The 16,832-nt window shown below is 36.2% G+C and overlaps 1 protein-coding gene across 1 annotated transcript; it reads left to right on the top strand.

The window, feature by feature from the left end:
- The first annotated feature begins 14,907 nt into the window (after nt 1-14,907).
- LOC101539421 (olfactory receptor 5AC1-like) lies at nt 14,908-15,861 on the top strand. Its single transcript, XM_004607029.1, has one exon. It carries the CDS (start codon nt 14,908-14,910, stop codon nt 15,859-15,861), a length of 954 nt encoding a protein of 317 aa, XP_004607086.1.
- Nucleotides 15,862-16,832: the final 971 nt, after the last annotated feature.

Raw genomic sequence — 16,832 nt, 5'->3', positions numbered from 1 at the left:
TTCAAGAATAGTAAAGACTTCCATTCTCGTAGAAAGAAAAAGATCTCATATAAAAAAAAGTGTAAAAATGGAAATAGCAATATGAGTATCAATAAAAATGAAGTTAAGATAGAAGTTATATTTAAAAAAGCATCACAATAAACAATTTTTACAATATTGTTTATAGTAGTATTATTCATTAAATTAAAAAAGGTAAACAACTATGTCTTGGAGCATGTACAGTATGAGCTAAAAAAGAATGTGTATGCAGCTTTTATGAGAATGGAGAGCTCTGAGCATACCTATTGAGCCCAGATATTCCAACTTTCGTTTAAGATTGCTATTTCCTTACTTATTTACTGTCAGGCCGATCAGTTCAATGCTGAATGTGAGGTGTTAAAGTCTCTGTGTATAATTGTGTTGTTGTCAACGTCGTTTCTCAGGTCTATTAGTAGTTGCCTTAAAAATGTGGGGGCTGGAGTGATAGCACAGTGGGTAAGGTGCTTGCCTTGCATGTGGCTGACTTGGGTTCAATCTCTGGCACTCCAGATGGTCCACCAGATTGCCAGGAGTAATCCCTGAGCACAGAGCCAGGAGTAACCTGTGAGCATCACCTGATGTGTCCCCAAAGCAAAAATCCCCCAAATTTTGCTGCACTTTCAGTTGGCACATATATATTGAGTTAAGTCTTTTGATGTAATGGCACCTTTACTAATATGCAATCTTCTTCTGTCCCTGTCTCTCAGTACCTCTTTAAACTGGAAATATACTTTGTTTGATACATACATTTGTAGCCTAAATAGCATACCACTGAACAACCATACTATGAGTCAAAGAGGAAATTTAAAATAACAATTAAGACTTACTGGAAAGAATAAAATATGAAGATATTAGCTATCAATACATGAGACACAGTAAAAAAGGACTAAAGGGGAAGTTCCACAGCAATATAGGATTATATCAGTAAATTAAAAAGGGGACAAATAAATGATCTAAACTTTCATATTAACTGTAAAAAAATGAAATCCAAAGTAAGAAGGGAAATAATAAAGGCAGAACAAATAAGGTGTGCAGATATATATTTTTGTATGTATATATATATGTATACATATACACATACAAAAACAAAGGATCAGTAAACTGTCTCTTTGAAAGAGTAAACAAGATTGATAAACCCATGCTAAACTCACTAATAAAAAAACTGGATCAAAAGCAAAAGGAAAGAAGCTATAATTGATAACAGATAAATATAAAAGGATTATACAAGACAACCTACAAAAACTTTATACCTTCATATTAGAGAACCTAGAAGAAATGAACTAATATTCAGAATCTTACAGCCTTCCACAAATGAATCAGAAGGAAAACATAACAGGTCAATTATAAGAACTAGAAACAGTAATCAAATTCTCCCAAAGTACAAAATCCAATACTCAGGTGGGCTTAATAATTAGATTTACCAAGTCTTCAGAGAGAAACTTTTAACCCTACTACTCAATATTTTTTATAAAATTGAGAAAATAGGAATTTTTACAAATTATTTATATAACACACCCAAATACTAAAAGCAGAGAGACACATACAAAATAAAAGAAAAAAGAGAAATACGATTGCAGATCAATATTTCCTATGACTCTAAATAAAAATATTCTGAGAAAACCTTAGCAAATTAAATTTAACAACACATTAAAATGATGTGATATACAACATTATCAAAAGAAAATATGTGATCGTATCATAGATGTAGAGAAAGTTGTTTGATAAGATTTGACAGTCACTTAAGATAAAAGACTGACAATAAATAAATAAAAGGAAGATGTGTAAGCATATATAACAAACCACAGCTAATAGCATATTCAATGATGAATAGATGAAAATTTTTTCTTTAAGAGAAGACAAGACAAAGACACAAACAATAGTACTCCACTGCTATTACTAAGTGCTGTACAGTAAGTCCTTCTTAGTAGTGGCAATTAAGCAAGAAAAACGGGAAAAAGATGTTTGAAAACATGTTTGAAAAGCACTTTTATAATAGAACAGATATCATTATTTGCTGAAGCTATGAAAATATATGCGGAAAACCCTTAAAGATACTTCTAGAAAATTACTTGAATCAATAAAACAATATAGTAAAATGACAAGCTACAAGATGAACATACAACAATCTTGATAGAGAAAGGAATCAAGAAAACTCATCTATATAAGAAAAAAGAAAACTCATTTATTCAGGAAAAATGAATTAAGTTTGTATTATTAATCAACAAAATAAGTGAGAAAAAACAGAAAATTATCATCATTTTGGTAGATTAAACAGGACACAAAGGAGTGGAAAAATACTCATATATTTAAAGAACACTGTTACAATGACCCAAAATATTATGTCAATACATATCAAATTTTCAAAGGCATTTCACAGCATAGAAAAAATATTAACAATATTTATTGGAACCACAAAATGCTATAAATAGCCAAAGAATCCTGCAATAAAAGGAAAATGAATAAATAATGTGATCTATAAACTATAATACTTTAGACTATATTTTTACATTTTAGCAATAAAAACAGCAGAATCTCCTGCCCAGGAGATTCAAAGACCAGGCTGTCTTCACGAGGGCATCTCAGAGGGGGGCAGATTGAGTTTCCCTCCCCACCCCAAGCAGAGCCCTGGCAGCTGAAAACCTTCAGAATACAGCCACAGCCATGAGCAAGGCCACTCTCCACACGCTCGGATGAGCCTCACCCATGAAGGAAATGACAGAGGAACCCATGTATGTGAGACCCGGCTGAGATCTCCAAGCCTGCTCGAATCAGGACTGGGCCTCCTCCATCCAGATCCCCATTTTCCCAGTAGCTTGACAGTCACACTCAAACTCCCCCCGGGGCCATGTAGTCTCATTAATGGCCAAGATCCAGAGACCATAAAATAAAGCTCCTGGAAGAGAGCCACGCAATTTTTCCTGGAGTGCATGTGGCCGTGACCTCTTAATTTTTATTTTTTATTTATTCCCAAACAGAAGAGCCTGGCAAACTACACATGATGTGTTTGATATGCCAAAAACAGTAACAACAACATGCTCTTCATGTTCCTGAATCAAGCAGATGCCATTGGGCTACACTAGCACGTGACAAGGAGAAATGAAGACGTTACTGGCACCTGCTCAAGCAAATCGATGAACAACGGGATGACAGTGATACAGTGATGCAGTGACAGCAATAAAAACAGTGTGATTTTGGAGTAAAAGAAGACCTAAATAGTGGAATAGAATGACAGTTCAGAAATAAACCTTCAGGTATATGGGATTAAGTTACAACAAAAGAGACAATAGCATAGAATGAAGAAATTTTAATTTAACAGCACTTTAGAATAATTATATCCCATAATCACAAGGGCTATGTTGCATGGATGCAAGGATGGTGTAACAAAAGGAAATGGAAAAGTGTAATAGCATTACGCCAACAAAAGGAGGAACAAAAAATTTTGTAAAGCAAAATTAGGTAAGTACATAAAATTAATTTAAATGGATGAAAAAATAAGATTGTCACTATTTGCTGAAGAGATGGTATGTGGTTAGAGTCTACTAAAAGCCATTAGAAGTAATAAAGTAAAGGGAACAGCATACAAAAGTAATATAGCAGTCTGTTGCATTTATAAAAGAAAATAGTGGCCTCACTGAAAGACAAATTAGGAAACAATAGTCTTATGACAAATCTTTAGAACAAATCCATATCTCACATACAAAGGGAAACATTTCTCATTTTCAATGCCATTATGATTGTGTATATGCACAGATTTCTTTTCTTTTCTTTTTTTTTTTTTTTTGCTTTTTGGGTCACACCCGGCTATGCACAGGGGTTACTCCTGGCTCTGCACTCAGGAACCACCCCTGGCTGTGCTCAGGGGACCATATGGGATGATGGGAATTGAACCCGGGTCGGCCACGTGCAAGGCAAATGCCCTACCCGCTGTGCTATCGCTCCAGCCCCAGCACAGATTTCTTATTAAAGAAAATAAATAATGAATATTTGGCATGTATAAAATAGGTAGTTGTGGGCATTAGAATTCATCACAAGTAGCACATTAGAAATTGTTCAATATCTTGAGAAACCTAGGTAACTGGTAGCAATGACAAATGTAAATGTTGGAGATTGTTATTGCTAATGTTACTGTTAGTTGCACTGTCTTTGCACTGTTGTTCCTTGTTCATAGATTTGCTTGAGCTGGCACCAGTAACATCTCCATTGTGAGACTTGTTACTGTTTTTGGTGTATCTAATACACCACAGGTAGCTTGCCAGGCTCTGTCGTGAGGGCAGAATACTCTCCGTAGCTTGTCCTGCTCTCTGAAAGGGATGGAGGAATCAAACCCGGGTCAGCTGCATGCAAGGCAAATGCCCTGACCTGTGTGCTATCACTCAAGTTCCTGCTAAGTTACCACTTTAAAAAACCTGTCCAGTTGAAAGAAGACTGCTGTCTGGTTTCACTGAAACATTGTATTCAGTTAAGACAAAATAACAAGGGACCAGAGGGATAGGACAGCAGGTAGGGCATTTGCCTTGCATGCCAACAACAATGCTGGGGGGCAGAATTCAGTCCCCCCAAGCACCACCAGGAGTAATTCCTGAATGCAGAGCCAGAAGTAACCCCTGAGCATCACTAGGTTTTTTTAAAAAAAAAGACAAAATAATACTTCAATTGAAGTACTGTAAGATATTTTAGTTAATATATTAAATAATAACTAGCATTAGAGTAAAAAGGGAGAAAAAATCTTTCACTGTTGTCACTATCACGCTGATTAAGGGTCTAAAGATAATTACTAATGCTTTTTTCCCCATAAGACTTTATCCCCCCCTTTTTTAGACATGTTGAAGGAAAAAGTCTTGAGTTTTAACCAAGTCAAGGAAGAATGTTTGCTGCTTCCAGATTTTCTATTTCCATGATCTTTCTAAATACTCCTGGGGCACAATAAGCAAAAAAATACTTATATTTCAGGTACAGTGGAAAGTAGATTTGTAGAGTTAGAATCTTCTGCTCAAGCATCTAAGAAAAAAGAACTAATGTTAAGCCACACAGAATTAACAAAAGCAGTCCCCTTATGACAATATGCATTTCCGTATGCCACGATTTCTCTTTATTTGACAAGCTGTTTTCTGGATATGAGATGCCTTCATCCATCAGAGTTTAAAATTCTGTTGTGTGACCAAGCCTAAGATTTGTGTTGAAGAACTAGTAAAACAAGTCAAGTGCAACAAAAGAAGGAAGCTAGAATGAAATATTGGGCACTGGCTAAGGAAAATAGTCAGGCTGGTCTGAGGAAGAGCAGGGGAGGAAGACTTTCTGCTGAACTGAGAAGGAGAGCCTTTGTGCTCAGGAGAAAAATATAGTACGATGTTGAAAGTTGCTGCTCTGATGAGACACAACACCTTAGTGTTAAATTCACACAAACCATAGAACTATCCCCAGACAGTATGATTTTCCTATTTGCTGAGTGAATCTCACTAACAGTTACTATCCCCCAAAATTTCATATTTCAGAACTTTTTTAAATTTAGTCACAGTGAAATTACAAACTTATTCATGATTGTGTTGCAAATATTTCTCTTTTTTAGATGTTTATTTATTTCTCAAGAACATTACTTATAAAACATCCCAAATTGAAATTTTATTTTAGCATAAATTTTTATTTTTTTTGCTTTTTTTTTGGGGGGGGGTCACACCTGGCAATGTACAGGGATTACTCCTGCCTCTGCACTCAGGAATTACTCCTGGTGGTGCTCAGGGGACCATATGGGATGCTGGGAATCCTACCCAGGACCGCCACATGCAAGGCAAATATCCTCCCCCCTGTACCATAGCTCCAGCCCCATCAATTTTTAGATAAATTTTATTATGAGATAAATGTTAGTCTCATTGGTCTGAGTGACCTATTAACTGAGTTGGACAAGAACATTGTCTAAATAAATATTTGATATATTTCAAGATGATAAATAAAATGTAGTCTTAAGGATTTAAATAATCTCAGAACTATTATTAGTAAATTAAGGACTTAAGTAGGGGTGCAACTATGGCTGTGAGAAGAACAATGATCTCAATGTTTGATATCTTATAAAAATGACACTGTCCAAAATGTAGAGCACAATAGGAGAAAATATTATAACACACACATAAATTATTAAAAGGTTATTGTAGTATTCTAGGAATGAAAGGGATTTTCCTAAATTTGGTGAGAATAGAATGGTTTGAACAAACATTTAAAAGAAAAAATTCACATTTTTTAGGGCTGGAGTGATAGCACTGCGGGTGGGGCGTTTGCCTTGCACGTGGCCGACCTGGGTTCGAATCCCAGCATCCCATATGGTCCCCTGAGCACCGCCAGGGGTAATTCCTGAGTGCAGAGTCAGGACTAACCCCTGTGCATAGCTGGGTGTGACCCAAAAAGCAAAAAAAAAACCAAAAACCAAAAAACAAACAAAAAAAACCACTTTGAACTCATGGGGCTGGAGAGAGGTCCAAGTTCTGCACACAGGAACAGCACTGCATGGTCCCCTGAGCAGAGAAAGGGAGAAACCTCTGAGCACTGCTGGGTGTGGCCCCCAAATTAAAAAAAAAATTCACATTTTTAAATAATGGTTTTGTCATGGTTTGCGGGGCTTAGTGGACACCAAAAATGATTTCTAGATTAATTCCTTTAAAACTAGGGTAGATGGTCATGCAATTAACAGCATAAAACAAAGGAAAGGTCATGCATGATGATAAGGGTTGAAAACATTACATTTTGATTTGGACATACAGTGTTTGATGAGTCTTTGAGATGCATGAAGAAAATGTTACGATGACAACATCAAGAATAATAAAAGAAAAGAAACCAGGATCTTCTAAAAACTGCTTAGGGTCAGTTTGTCAAGTTGCTCTCTCAGTGAACTCTAATAACCCAAAGCTGTTTCCAATTGTTACTCACAGTGTGTCTAGGGGTGATTTACTAATTAGCTGACAATGCCCAGTAGAACAGCTTCACCTTCATCCTGCAGGGAATTCCAAGGTTCTTTTTGTGTGTGTTTTTATGGCTAGATTTGGAAGAGAATACAAATAAATTTCTCCCTGTAGGTTTCCAAAGAAAACTCTTTGTACAAGTAGTCACCTCTTCATTTTGAAACTCCTATTTCCCCTGGCCCTTCCCCCCAAAGGCTTTTAAGCAGAGATGCAACCATGGATTCAGATGCTGTGCCAACCATCAGCTTGGTAATTAGTTATGATTACTCTCACTCTGAGGTAGAGAGCAGTAAAGGGGAAAATATGTCCTCTCTATTTTTAAATCATAAAACCACCATCATTCCTTTAAGAAAAACACCACTTTCTAAACTGTCCAGGATTTCAGGTGAGGACACTGTGATTTACCTAGTGTATTCTAGTTCTATTTTTAATATTTTCCTATTTGATATTAAAATATCTATATGTCAGAATGAAAATTCTGGGTGGATATATGCCTCAAGTAGCACTGTAACACTGTCGTCCCGTTGTTCATCGATTTGCTGAAGCGGGCACCAGTAACGTCTCCATTATGAGATTTGTTGTTACTGCTTTTTGGCATTTCGAATAATATGCCATGGGTAGCTTGTCAGGCTCTGCTGTGCAGGAGGAATACTCTCGGTAGCTTGCAGGGCTCTCCAAGAGGGACGGAGGAATCGAACCTGGGTCGGCTGCATGCAAGTCAAATGCCCTATCCTCTGTGCTATCGCTCCAGTCCATGGGTCAAGTAGTAGAGCTCAAACCTAACATGTTTGAGACCCTGGGTTTTAATCCCAATATATCATGGGTTCCTTTATTCCCAAGAAGAGTCAGGTGTGGCCGTGGTGACCACAAGTACTGCCAGTGTGGTACCTGGAGTAGAAAAAAAGAAAAGAAAGAAAGAAAAAGAAAAGAAGTTTCGGGCTAGAGTGATAGTACAGAGGGTAGCATACTTGCCTTGCACACAGCTGACTGGGTTGGATCCCCAGCATCCCATCTGGTCACAAAGAGGGCCAGGAGTAATCCCTGAGTACTGCTGGATGTGGTCCTCAAACAAAAACAAAATGAAACAAAAAAAGAAAAGTCCTACAATCCTGTAATATTTTGTTTCTTTTAAGGATCAACAATACGTGTCATAAGTACTAGATGTATTACTATTGGGAAGACTTGTATATTAATTTTCTCTGTAATAGTAAACTCTGAATAATAGAGGAAAAAGATAAATGGAGAAAATGTCAGTGAAACCAGAAATTCAAAAGTTATTTCATAATATAGAAATTTGGGGGGGTGGGTATGGAACTATAAAAATAGTACATGGGTTAAGGCACTTGCCTTGCATGAACCAACTTGACTTTGATGCCTAACACCACAAATAGTCATATTCACTGTTAGGAGGGGGACTTAAGTTCAGAGCCAGGAGTAAGTTCTTAGTACTGTCATGGAAAGAAAAAGAAAAAATGTGTGTTTTGATATGTGTTGTGTGTTGATGTGTGTGTGTGTATGTGTGCGTGCGCACGCATATGTGTGTGCACGGTCAGGTATGGACAACTAAATTGTGCTGCTGAAATTTCATAATTTCTGGTATCATGAGAAGATAGGCTAAAGTCATCAGTGATAACATTCTCCTCAGAAATCAGTTGAATCAAGATATATATATATATATATATATATATATATATATATATATATATAGCACTGTAGCAGTGTTGTCCCGTTGTTCATCAATTTGCTCGAGCAGGCACCAGTAACATCTCCATTGTGAGACTTGTGAGACTCGTTACTGCTTTTGTCATATTGAATATGCCATGGGTAGCTTGCCAGGCTCTTAGCAAATGTTAAGGAAAAGATCTAGGACACCTAATAGTACTTAACCTAACTATGAACATTGTAAATAGCAATAAAGCCCAAGAAAGGTAGGGTTGGGCTCACGAAGCTGTGAATTCACAAACCACGGGGGCACTTTGACACATGTGTTCGGTGGTGGAGACCCTTCTCCCCATCCTCCCTAGGCATCCCCAGTAGAGGAAGAGACAGGGGACCACAGACTGATGGTGAAAATAGCCCCTTCAATGCAGAGCTGTTAGCATACTTATAGAACATCTGAAGGGCTCAGAGTTGTAGGACTGCATGTCCATGTGACTGATCGTTTACAGAGGTAAAACATTCCGGCAGAAACAGCTCTCTGAAGGAGACTAACTCAAGGAGACATTTTGTCTCCCAGGGACATCTATATTGTTTTTCTCTTTCCCTCTAGTCATATATGTCAAACAATTAAGTCAAACAATTAAGTCTACTTTTTGTTAATAGTTGTAGCTGTTTGGAGAAACACAGTAAGAGATAAAGAAACCAAACTTAGTTCTCTGGGCTCTTAGTTCTCTGAGAGCAAGCAAGACTCTTACATAAATCCCACACTAAGACCTCAGGCCAGTTCAGCTTGTCCTTCCCCAAGGGAGTCCTATGTCTTAAATCATAACAGCTTGCATCAAGATCATGCATTTATGCTTTCTAGACTGTCCCATTTTGATGCTGGGTAGCTTTGCCACTCACCCGGGGTCCATCTCATTCCTTTTGGGATGTTAGAAAACTACGGCAACTGAAGCCTGAGTCAAGAAATTGTGATGGATGCCCAGAAGTAGATATATTTCAAAGTCAATCAACTCCCAAATATTAGGAGCATAACATTAACTGTCTTTCTGTATTTAAGCAAAGAACAATATAGCTCTATAGTAAAATATGAAAAGGCTATACGGGAAATAGAAAAGCATTTAATTCGCTACAAATACAAAATCTAGAATTACCAGAAAGTTTTGGCTTATAAGTATCCCAGATTGACTTGAGGAACTGTGATAATGAGAGGTAAAACACAAAGGAAAGGTTAAAGATAAACTCGGGATTTGGGATGGTGGCAAGAACACTGTAAGCTTCTCTGGGAGGGGAAAAGGGGCAATTCACTGATGAAGCTAAAACTCTTAGGATTAATATCCAACAGCTCACTAGGAAAAATACCACCACTTTGGAAACTAAATGACGAACCATCGGTATCAATAAAGATAATTTTCATGAGTATTCTTATTACTTTTTCTGGGCTTAAAGGGGTGTTTGTGAGTATGTGCTTTAAAATACAATTTTTTTTTTGGTTTGGGGTTATTAACTAAACTAGCTTACTCCTGTCCCTGGGCTCTGGGGTCACCCTTTGTGGTGCTTGAAGGACCATCTTTGGTGCTAGAGACTGAACCTGGGCTAGATGTGAATAAGGTCTTTATCCCAGGTTTATTTCTTAGATCCCAAAGCGAATTTTTAAAGCTAATATTTCTTCTACTTCAGTAAAGAAGGGTAGTAAACACTTACTTCCTCCATAATGTTAAACAATTAAGGAAATTATTGCCTTCAGAATTAGTTTAAGCAAATATAATTTTGGTAAGTAGGGGAATTTCTACTGTGTTTTAAACAATAAAATATGTGTATATATGTATAAAATTCTGTTACTCTTTGAGAAACAACAGAACTAACATGTCAAATTCTAGGTGGGTTTTCTCTTTCTACATAACCTATGAATCTCTTCACCTCTAGGTATCTGAGAAATATTTTTGTGTTTGTTTTTAGACAAAAATTTGTATATCATAGAGCAAAATCAAATTTCTAAATATCATGTAAAGTTCTTGATTTGAAATATTGACAAAATTATAAAATATTTAGCAATATATTAAGAATATTCTCATTTAGATGTGAAAAATTAGAACCCCTTAATTTGATTTGCCTTTCTTCATTTACAAAATACCTTTTGACTATTCCATATATATATAAATCACTCTGTCATTGAAGTCGTATTCTAGTGAAAATATTTGAAAGTATGTGCTGCAAAATAAAAAATTTTATCTTTTAAGAGATTTTTATTTATCATCACTCATGACTAATTTATATTTTTATCAAAGTTTGTGTTGTTCCCTATTAAATACAATCAGTATAGTGCTTGTTACTTTTATTTACTATTAATCAGTTGATAACTATTTTATGTATATATGTATATACATTTATATGTATATAAGTAAGGTGGCATATTATTTTTTATCACAAAAAAATTTCAGGAGGGCTGTTTATCTTTCTCACCTAGTTCCTCAATTTTCCCTCTCCTGTAAGTATTAACAATCTGAGATTTATTATTTCATGCAAGCTTCATACTCATGATTGTATTCAACTATGTATTCATCAATACACATTAGGGTAAGAAATCTAAGACTTTATTATCCCATGTAATCACAAAACATACATTTCTTAACACCTTTTATTGATTGCAACACTTATTAAAAATTTCTTTGAGTCATCTAGTAGAGTGATTGTTTATTTTTCAGAGACTTCCATAATATTGATCTTTGTGTATATAGCAAAATTTGCCGAAACGTTTCTTAGTAATGACTGGTTTTCTATTTTTTTTCAGTCTTTTCCATATATGAACGATGACTACAGTAGATGTCTCTCCCTGTGAAGACATGTTATTTCCATGGAATGGATTACTGGTATGGATCTCTGAGTTGCAGAGTCAATGTACTAACCATTTTCTTTTTTTGGCACAGTGATTTATAATATTTTTAATAGTTATGTTTTAGACATACAATGTTGTGACTGACTTCCTCCATCACTGTCTCTAAGTCCCCTCTCAAAACTCTGTCACCCAACTTAAAAAACTAAGTTTCCTGGGTTGATTCATAGGTTTGTTATCATTACCTACTTTTTTTTTTATTGCCCACATTTTATTCCCTTACTGTACTTCCTTACACTTCACACTAAAAGAGGTAATTCTTTATTTTCCTTCCCTTTCCTCACTTTGCTCAGCTCGAAACTTACATTTTTATCTAAGTTGCAGCAAACTTTAGATTTCAACCTTTATTATTCTCTTTCCTTGTTGCATTACATTTACTACATACACCACAGTCTATTAATGCATATATTCTTAGCACATGGGTTATGTAATTTTAAGTTATTATCACGGGGAGATAACTTAAAGGGTTGGAGTTCATATTTTTATTTCTGAAACCCAGATTTCTTCCCCAGCATCACCTGGTCCCCTGAACTCCACTGGACATGATCCCTGGGCATTGCCGTATAAGTAGCCCACAAGTACTGCTGGGGTAGCCTCTTCCAATAAACATTACTGTTGAGTTGCGTTTGAAATCTTGAAAGTGGACACTGTCACCATTAAGTGTGAGGGTGGTCTTTTCTAAATTCCTGCAAGCTGGAAATTTTGCAACTCTGAGTGAAAGTGATGTATTGCTTTATTGCACGTTCTCATTCTGGGGAAGTGAGTGATTTTTCTATATTTATCAACTGAACAGGCATATTTTTCTCTGACTTTCCTATAAGCTACAGTTCCACTCCGTATTGAACTATATGTCTTTTTTAAAAATCAATTTGTGAGATATTTTGTATGTGATAGGAACTATCTTCTTTTTTTATTTGCTTTTTGGGTCACACCCGGCGATGTACAGGGGTTACTCCTGGCTTTGCACTCAGGAATTATTCCTGGCGGTGCTCAGAGGACCATATGGGATGCTGGGATTCAAACCCGGGTTGGCTGCATGCAAGGCAAATGCCCTACCTGCTATGCTATCACTCCAGACCCGAACTATCTTTTTTTTAATCACAGTAAGATAGTTACAAAATTGTTCTCTCGGTCTCTGTCTCTGTCTCTCTTAGTCACTGTGGTTTGCAAAACTGCTACTGAAACATTACCATATATATTATTTTACCTCTTTTTTTTTTTTTTTGCTTTTTGGGTCACACCCAGTGATGCACAGGGGTTATATCCTGGCTCTGCACTCAGGAATTACTCCTGGCGGTGCTCAGGGGACCATATGGGATGCTGGGATTTGAACCCGGGTTGGCCGCGTGCAAGGCAAAAGCCCTACCGGCTGTGCTATCACTCCAGCCCCCACTTTACCTCTTTTGAGCACTCAAGGAACTAATATTTTTGTTTTGTGGGCCATATAGAACAGTGCTCAGAGTTTAATTCTGGCTTCTGGTGGGCTCAGAGGACCATAAGGATTGCTAGGAGCAAACTCAGGTTGGCTACAAGGAAGGAAAGCTCCCTGTCTCTGTACTACCTCTTTGGCCTGTCGCTGTCGTTGTCACTGTGTCTGTCATCCTGTTGCTCATCGATTTGCTAGAGCGGGCATCAGTAACATCTACATTATGAGACTTGTTGTTACTGCTTATGGCATACTGAATGGGTATGGGTAGCTTGCCAGGCTTTGCCATGCAGGCGGGATGGGATATTGTCAGTAGCTTGCCGGGCTCTCTGAGAGGGAAGGAGGAATCGAAACTGGGTCGGTCACAAGCAAGGCAAATGCCCTACCCACTATGCTAAGAAATAATATTTTACCAATATTTATTCCAAAGTTTTTACCATTTTCCAATTTATTACAGATTTAATGTAAAATTTTAATACCAAAATTTAATTTTAACTTGATTCATAAATAGATTAAGTATATATTTATTGTCTTCAAAATCTATGTTCTTATATAACTCAATGATTATCTTCATAATATGTGTTCTTATATAATTCAAAAATATTTGTAACGTATTTGTAAACATGAATCATATTTAATTTTTTCAGAATTTTTTGCTTTACAATGTCAGAGATTAACCCAGGGCCTCACACATGCCAGGTAAATGCTCTACAGATAAATTACTTGCAGGGATTCTTAGAGTGTTTTAATTGTCCTCCTTTCACATCTTCAATCTAGTATGAGCTTTATTTATTTATTTATTTATTTAAAATTTTAAAGAATTATTGCAGTTCAGATAACATACACTAGTGTTAACCTTTTAAGTTGTGATATACAAAGCTTTTGCATCACCACCAAAGTGTCTTGAAGTTGACCATCAGCCATCTTTGAAAAATAGATTATTTAGTATAGTTTAACTCATAAATATATGAGTATATAACTCATATATAAAATAGTGCTAACTTAATGGTTTACGTTATGCCCAGACTACTCTATAATTTTTCCCACCTCCCCATAACCTGGTATTCTTAGTAATCAAGGACCAAGTGTTCGTTTGTTTTTTTTTTTAATTCTTTTATTGATTCACCATGTGGAAAGTTACAAAGCTTTCAGGTTTAAGTCTCAGTTATACAATGCTCAAACACCCATCCCTTCACCAGTGCACATATTCCACTTTTGGTATTTTTTTATTTTGTTTCTCTGTATACAACTTACAAGTGAGGTCATTTGGTACATGTCCTCTCCTTCTCGCTTAATTTGCTCAGCATAACATCATTCAGTTCCATCCCAGGTACAGTGAACTTCATTTTTTCATTTTTTTTCCCTTATGGCTATTTAATATTTCATTGTGTGCCACAACTTCCTGATCTGTTTGTCTATCTTTTGACATTTGGGTTATTTCCATACCCTGGTTATTATACTGAGTGTTGCAGTAACCATAGGTGTGTATATTTCTTTCTGAATTAATGTTTGCCCGTTTTGGGCATAAATGACAAGAAGTGTAATTGCAGATAACATGGGAGATTACTCTTTCTATCTCTCTTTCTTTCTATTTCTCTTCCTTCTCTCTTTCTCTCTTTCTCTTCTTCTTCCTCTCCTTCCTCTCTTCCTCTCGTTCTTTCTTTGAAATCTCCATATCCAGTAGCATCTTAAAAAACAAATGACTGGAATTTACCAAACCAAACAAAAATTTTCTATGTTTTCATATATATGTATTATACTTTGCATGTTTTTTCTTTGTTTTTCTAATTTTCAGAATTAGTTTTCCAAAAAAAAATTTACTCAGTTGTAAATATTTCTATTCTGAATAAAGAAGAAAATACATAAACAAAAAAGATGTCCTTTTCCAAATCAAATGTGATTACTTTATGGTCTTTATCTCAGTTTGCTTCACTTTTTCATTGCAGTGATCACTCCAAGCAAACATGATGGAAACAAACAAGACACAAGTGACTGAGTTTGTTCTCACGGGACTTACAGATATTTCAGAGCTCCAGCTTCCTCTTTTTCTGGTGTTCTTAGTCATATATGTCACCACCATGGTGGGCAATCTTGGACTAATTTTTCTCATATGGAAGGACCCCCATCTCCACACTCCCATGTACTTACTTCTTGGTAGTTTAGCCTTTGCAGATGCTTGCTCTTCATCTTCTGTTACCCCCAAAATGCTAGTGAATTTTTTATCTAAAACTCATATGATATCCCTCACTGAGTGCATCACTCAATTTTATTTTTTTGCTTCCAGTGCAAACACAGAATGTTTCCTCCTTGTAGTCATGGCTTATGATCGCTATGTAGCTATATGCAAGCCATTGATTTATCCAGTTATTATGTCTAATAGCTTCTCTATTCATTTGTTGGGCATTTCATACATTATTGGATTTCTTCATCCCATGATGCATGTGGGCTTGTTATTCAGATTATCTTTCTGCAAATCTAATATAATACATTATTTCTACTGTGAAGTTTTACAACTGTTCAAGATATCCTGTACTGATCCAGCACTTAATATGATTTTGATTTTTTTATTTTCAGTCGTTATTCAATCTTTTACTTTTATGACTATCATAATTTCTTACTCCTGTGTCGTTCTTGCGATATTGAAACAAAAGTCTGGAAAGGGCAGGAGCAAAGCCTTTTCCACATGCAGTGCTCACCTGCTCTCTGTGACTTTGTTCTATGGCACTCTCTTCTTCATGTATGTGCGCCCTGGGTCTGGGTCAGCTGAAAATCAGGATAAAATGTATTCTTTGTTTTACACAGTCATAATCCCTTTCCTAAATCCTTTCATATACAGTTTAAGGAACAAAGAGGTTCTAGGGGCCTTGGGGAGAATAATAAACAAACAGTTCTCTAGGAAAATTTTTAAAAAATTTTAATCTCTGCAAAACCTCAAGGTTTTGAACCCCAAGGATTGAAGTCAAGCAATTTTGATTTGACTTTAAATTTTTTATTTATTTTTAATTTTTGTTTGATTTTGGACTACACTGGGTGATGCTCAGGGGCTTCTCCTGGTTCTACATTCAGGAACTACTCCTGAGTAGGGTGGGGGTGGGGAAGGCTAGATCTAGGGAACATATGGGCTGCTGGGTAGTGAATCTGGGTCACTGCAAACAAGGCAATGCTCTGCAACCCTCCCTACCTTATACTATTGCTCTAGCCCATGACATTAAATTTTAATAGAAAACTAATACATAGGAGAGTTTCTGGGTGTTATGTGATAGAAGTCAGTTAAATGAATATACTTTTCATTGGAGGATGTTTTATATTACCGTAAACTAAATTATTTGGTTTTTTGGGAAAAAAATCTCCTTTTAAAAATAAAACATCAAAAATTTGCAACTTTTAGGGCCTGGAGAAATAGCACAATGGGTAGGGCATTTGCCTTGCACGTGGCCAACCCAGGTTCGATTCCCAGCATCCCATCTGGTCCCCCGAGCACCGCCAGGAATAATTTCTGAGTGCTGAGCCAGGAGTAACCCCTGTGTATCACTAGGTGTGACCCAAAAAAGAAAAAAATTGCAACTTTCAGTTCTACAAATTCTTTCAAAGTTCAGTAGAGTAGTTTGCGTTATACTGGGGCAAACACTTGCATGATTCTGTTTGAGGTTGGTTGAGTGAACCAACAAATTACAAAATGCAACTTTTCAAGGTTTCAGACCCAATGGAAGTGCCTTAAAGGATGTTTTACTTGAAGAGTAACTAAATATATGATTAAATTAAATAAAAATCATAGACTATGACAGTCTGGAAATTTTTTTTCTAAGAATAATGAATGTGGAGATAAGAAAAAAATGCAATAGTGAGTAGAAGTATTGAGAAATAGAAGCCTCAAATTAAAAAAATATAT

The sequence above is a fragment of the Sorex araneus genome, chromosome 2 (assembly GCF_027595985.1).
Source record: "Sorex araneus isolate mSorAra2 chromosome 2, mSorAra2.pri, whole genome shotgun sequence".
NCBI classification, from domain to species: domain Eukaryota; kingdom Metazoa; phylum Chordata; class Mammalia; order Eulipotyphla; family Soricidae; genus Sorex; species Sorex araneus.
This window is presented reverse-complemented; position numbering and strand designations above follow the sequence as displayed.

Bases quoted from the DNA above. Each gene is read 5' to 3' on its own strand.
- LOC101539421 (XM_004607029.1), top strand. From the start codon at position 14,908: ATGATGGAAACAAACAAGACACAAGTGACTGAGTTTGTTCTCACGGGA.